Here is a 6000-nt window from a genome sequence, read left to right on the forward strand (position 1 = left end):
CCCTGATTTTTTGCAGCAAAACTTACCTGGCTCTTGTTTGCCCTGGGATGTCCCCAACCTTTCCCAGCTATTTTCTCCAGACTTGATATCCCATTACTTCTCATTTTGTTCTTTAAACTCCACTAAGTACAAAATAGCTTACAATCATACCTGCTCAGCCACCTCCAAGTCTGTTAGACCATACCTACACTCAAGCTGAATTTCAATTAGATTCTGTAGCTTGGCCCAGTTTCCCACGTATAAATTTATTAAGCTCACTGTAGCCATCATCTAGGTTATTGACGCAAACAGTGATTGGAACCAGAGGTAATACACAACCCAACAAGACCCTGTTGATCTCTGTCTGACAACGAGATCTTCACAATCATTCCCTAATATGGTGATCCATCTGCTTTCATCATCACAACTTCATCCAGACTGTACTTCCTTAGATTGTTCATAAGAACAATCAGATGGTCATGTCAGCAGCCTTGCTAAGGTCAACACATAAAGTATCTTCTGAACTGTCCATACTAGAGTGACCCATCACCTTGTCGATGACTGAAATATACTGGGTTTGACACCATCTGTACAGTGATAAATTCACACTGTCTTCTTGTGTTTGTAGCACCCATTTAAGCACTTGGTTCTATTAATCAAATATGGGGCAGGTGAAATGCAAAGGATAAAAAAAATTAAGAGAAGTTTCACTGCCACAAAAATTTTCCTCAATGTAGTTTATAAAGTAACATCTTAAGAAGAAGAAGCAAGGCAGTGGGAAAGCCTTGTCTATTCTGAACCTCATATGGGAACTGTTACTACTTTTTAGGTGTATCTCCTCTGCAAACAACTTTAAAAATCTCTTGTAACTAAAACTGGATTTGGTTTTGTGTCAACACAAAATGAACAGTGATTGCAGGGAGCAAGGTAACTTGTATTTGCAAGCCAAGAAGCAAGGCAAAATAATTCTGGGCATCTACTCTTGATACAAAAGGAAAAATCCACTCTGTATATTTTAGAAGATATCATGGGACATTTTTATTTTATTGGAAAGTCTTACTGTTTCTTTACAAATTTAATTGCTTTTCTGAGTGTATGATATAGTATCACCAGTCAGTGTTTGCTTCTTGAGCAAAGGAATTTTTTTTTTTTTAATTACCAGCACTGTGAGTTTGTTTGGGGCTTCCTCCTCTGCTTATCAATGAGACAGTATTATAAGCCATTCCTCCAAAACCACAGACACAAACATATACTGCCATTTTAACCTTTAAAGAACTGCTGACATCTATGGAAGCAATACTACCCCACCCTGAGACACTTCCCAGTGACCTGAAGACATTACCTGACATTATCTGTTCAACACCAACCTTACAATTCAAAACTAAATTATTGGTGAGCTTTTCCTCTCAGCTGAAAGGTCCGCACTCCAGCACAGAGTTTCGTGTCCAAAGGGTGATCAAATCCTACACCATTCCAAACTTCAGAACTCTGCAGATTGGAAACTTCCCCATGGTCTTCCAGTCACCTAAAATCTCTCCCACTGTGTCCTGAAGAACCACTCAAGTGCCTGAGCAAAACTACTTACATTTAAGTAACATCCTCAATATAGGTAAAAATCCAGTATTTTCACTATTACATCTTTAAAGAAAATATAAAGTCAGCTAAAGCCTCTGCAAACAGTTATTAAGTTCCTTATTTACGACTTCAGTTTGGTTATGCAGTTCACATCCAAGAATTGGTTTAAGAGTCTCATTTTTCAGATACTACGTAATCGAGTTGGGAAACTCAAAAGAATTTTTTTTGTTAATCACATTTAAAAAACATCTTGCAAACAAAGGTAAAACCTATACTGTGAAGAACAACAGAACACTGCTAGCAAAGCAATTCATGATAAATAACAGACTCATCATGTTTGATTAACATATACTCTAAATAATTCAAAACCTTAACTTTCATCCCTAGCAGGTCTGTTGACTGTAGTACTACTTCAACACTCATCAAAATCACACCCCCTTGATTTGCTCTGGCTAAATCTCTACTTCAGGTATTTCAAGATCAAATTTCTTACTGTAAACACATCCTAGTATCCAAGGATTTTATAAACAAACAAAAGACAGGCCCACAAAAAAGATTATTCTCTGCTGCCACCACTCTGTAACAAAACAGTTGTTAGTAATGGCAGCATTTACACAAGGTTTACCAACACAAGACTCGGTCTCCTCTGGAAGGTAACCATGAAATCCAAGCTTCACCTGACCCAGGATGGCATGAAAAACCCTTGCTGTCTTTGGTTTATAGAGGTGCAGTTGTACACAAATAATGACAAAAATTACAGGGTAGACAATAACCTACATAACTGTGGATAAATTCTTAAAAAATAGAAGGAACAAACCAAGAGAGAAACCACAGTGTTAAGAGTTCCAAGTTCAGTACTAATACTGGTCCCAACACAAAAGACAGCTGAAAGCAGCAAGCAAAGGGCCATCCTTCAAAGTAACAACAGCAACAAAAAAATCCACCTCCTTACAGGGTGGAAATATAAGGTCTGTCTCATCATCCACTATTACCTGAGTAACTTCACTTTTCCTAATTTCCATGTCACTCTCAGAGGCAAAAAAACCATACAGCCACATACTCTGTCTTAAAAACAACGAATTTTTAACTGTTTCAAAAGACAACAGTGGCACAGAAGGTCAGTAAACAGGAAACTATGAACAATTATGAGCTATAAGCACAACAGCAACAAAACTGAAATTTGTATAGGAAGATGAAGTATAAAAAATCTATGTTTCTAACTGCTTTTAACAACTTCTGCGATTCTTTGGGAAGTAAAATTTTCCTGCTTTGATTCTAATAGTTGAGAAAATTCTTAATCCTTGAAAATCTGTACTCTCTAGACAGCATCTACAGCAATCTCTACTGCTGCTACATATACTTCAACCTCTCACTTCCTCTTATTAAAAAAGTCTTAACCATTTCCTTTAACCGCAAACCCACATATTGTGTGGTTATCAAATAGCTTGAGTTTCGGTATCATCTTCAACAGAGGCAGCTATGACAGAATCTTAAACAGGAGCTTTGGAACTGATAGCTTACAGAGAGGAAAAAAAAAGAAATAAACAGAAGTGTTCCAAGCAGTCAGTGATGCTGCAGCTGGGCTGAAGAGAGACTCACAATACAACAGTCAATCCCAAGACTTCTGGGCTCACCATCTGAGCTAGCCAGTTACCCCTGTCAAGCAGTACTGACTGCAGCTAAAGAAAACTACTATTTGAATCACAAATCACTACATGAATACACAAGAGTTGTGCCTGGGACATCTCCATATTTGCAAAACTACACATGACACAATAATCAAGCCACTTGGTCATGCCTACTCTCTCTCTGTATCCAAGACCTAGCAATTTTGGACTCGGTTCTTGGCAGGAAAAAGTGGTGACATCCCCAGTGCTGATGCTCCCCTGCAGAGAGCCTGTCCACCTGCATCACTTCCTAGACATAAGTAACAGCAGAGGCTACCACCATATGGGCCAACATGCTCAGGACTCCGCCATCCAAACATGCCAAGCAGAAACATGTCTGTAGGCACTGGATCATTTAACAGGAGTAAGTGTCCCTATATCAGAACACTGGGAACGAAAACAGAGCCCAGACTCACAATGGCTAAGGCAGAGCTATCAAGACAAGGTTTAATTTCACCAGTCCTGTTTCCTGTCCCACAAAGCAGGGCTGTGCTCAGGAGAAATTCCCGTTGCTCATTTTCACCTGATATATTTCTCTCAAAGTGCAACAAGCACACACACAAACAACTTCCTCATTTTTATGGTTTTCCCCATAAATTGTGAATTTCTGTTTGTTAGAAGTGTAATTATATTGTTACCATTATTAAACTGAAGTGATTTTCCAATGTACAAAACTACAGACTAAAAGGAACCTTTCAGAAAGACAGGAACTTGTAATCACCTAGTCAGAATGCTTTATTTATGTCAGTGAAGATTTGTAGAAACACTCAAGTGCACATCAAATACTGAAATGGCTTTGGATTAATACTGACTTATAAATACTTCAATCACTTGGTTTGTTGGGTTTTTTCCCTGAAAAACCATCTTAATTAAAATCAACACTGCACTTGATAGTCCTTACTTCTCTGGTCTCCCATATGAGCAAAACTTTGACAAAACACATCCTTTACCTCAGATCAGTCAGGCCACTCCTGACAGAAACCTGGGTCCAGAAGTCAGAGGACCAAGTAAATACCTAAAACTCTCAATCTCCCTTTGCCATTTCAGCTGAGGCCAGCATGGGAACAGCACTGAAGTTTTAATGTGCTGAACCCACAAAGGTGTACTTGAAGGTAATAACTAGCATTTTCTTTGAAATAAGAAAAACCTCTCAGATAATTGTGTTCAAGGCAAAGCAATAAAATCCTAACTAGTATTCATTACTGGAGGTGGGTTGAGGGGCCATACACTTTCAGACAATATTTCACTCATTAGGAAAATGAAGCTGGGAAGGATACAAGCACCCAGCACAGGGGTTGGAACTAGATGATCTTCAAGGCCCCCTTCCAACCCAAATAATTTTATGATTCTGTGGCCATGAACTACATTCTTTCCTACAGGAAAACATAACGATTACCTCCAGAAGAGAAATTAACCGAGCACGAAGGCGTGACCCATCCTTCTCTCAACATCCAGACCTACAGCTTCCTGCACCGCCGAGCCACCTCACCCAGGCCAACACCGATCCACTTCCTTCGGCAGCCGGGGAGCAGCTCCAGCAACCACGGCAGCCCCAAACACCCGCTCCATCTCACGCCGAGAGATGCTAAGCAACGGCAGGCCTCGAACTTATCGAAATCAACATTACGAATTTTACCCCAAACCTCTTTTTCCGTTCGGTAGCGACAGGTTTTGGCGTGGGAAAAGCCCCGCGGCGCTGCCCGCTCGTGTGAGTCACGCACGGCAGCGGGGCGGGAGCGGCTCCGGGGGCCGCGCCGGGACCAGGCCCCGCTCCTGCGGGCGCCGCGAGGATCGGCCCGGCCTCCTCCATTCCTTCATCCTTCTCTCCCGGTATCGATGCAGCGGCCGCACGAAAGCCCCGGCCCTCCCTTCCCGGGCCGGGCGGCGGCGACGCGGCTCCCGCCTAGCCTCCCGGGCCCCGCCGCTAGGCCGCCGGCACAGCCGCAAGCCCAGCGGAGCGCCGGCCTGAGCGGCGGTGAGGATCGCGCCGGGGCGGTTCCCCGTTCACCCCCCTCTCCGCCGGGGCCCCCCGCACCTTCTTGATGTTGTAGAGCCGGGTGAGCATGCCGACGCCGCGGTCGTTAAGGATGGTGAGCTTCTCCGCCAGCTTCTGCTGGCTCGGCTGCAGAACGGACCGCGACATCTTGGCCCTCCACTGCCCCCACCGCCGCTCACAGCCCCGCGGCCGCCGGCCTGGCCCGGCGCTCCCTCTCCGCCTGGCCCGGCGCTCAGTGCCTCCGCGGGGCGTGGGCACAGGTCACGTGGGGCGGCGCTCGGGCTCCCCCTGCTGGCGGGCGGTGGAGGCGCCCGTGCTGAGCGTTCCCCGGTTCCCGCAGGTTTGGGGGCACGGATGGATGTGTGAGGGGGGTTTCGGGTAGAATACCAAGGTGTGCTTCGAAACAGTAAAGAACGTCCGTTTTCCTTCAAGGTTTATACCGAATATAGTTATGGATGCCCCATCACTGGAGGTGTTGGCTGGATGGAGCTTTGAGCAACCTGGCCTACTGGAAGCTGTCCCTGTCCCTGGCAGGGAGTTGGAACCAGATGGTCTTTATGGTCCCATCCAACTCAAACCATTCTGTGATGTTGGGGTCCCTCCCCTGCCGTGTAGCCCTGGGAGAGGGGCCCTGAGGGCACAGACACAGGGTTTCCCTGCCCCTGCTCAGCCTCGTTCCCATTGGTTGGTTTGTGTTCCCTGCGCGGGCAGAAGGACCCTTGGTCCCGTGATTGAGCAGTTCCTGGGCAGAGCTCCGGCCATGCGGCTGGAGAAATAAACATC

The 6000-nt window shown here is 44.9% G+C and overlaps 1 protein-coding gene across 5 annotated transcripts in view; it reads right to left on the reverse strand.

Moving 5' to 3' along the window:
* NCKAP1 (NCK associated protein 1) overlaps positions 1–5466 on the reverse strand; it is a 61668-nt gene extending 56202 nt beyond the window's left edge. For all 5 annotated transcript variants that reach the window (XM_042021446.1, XM_042021444.1, XM_042021443.1 and 2 more), the window contains exon 1: positions 5257–5466. In XM_042021446.1, the coding sequence (XP_041877380.1) occupies positions 5257–5364 (108 nt within the window). In that variant the 5' untranslated portion in view covers positions 5365–5466. The remainder of the gene's footprint in view (positions 1–5256) is intronic.
* Positions 5467–6000: the final 534 nt, after the last annotated feature.

This window comes from Corvus kubaryi, unplaced genomic scaffold, assembly GCF_017639235.1.
Source record: "Corvus kubaryi isolate FWS band 111438036 unplaced genomic scaffold, C.kubaryi_AGA036_p1.0 37142, whole genome shotgun sequence".
Classification (NCBI taxonomy): Eukaryota; Metazoa; Chordata; class Aves; order Passeriformes; family Corvidae; genus Corvus; species Corvus kubaryi.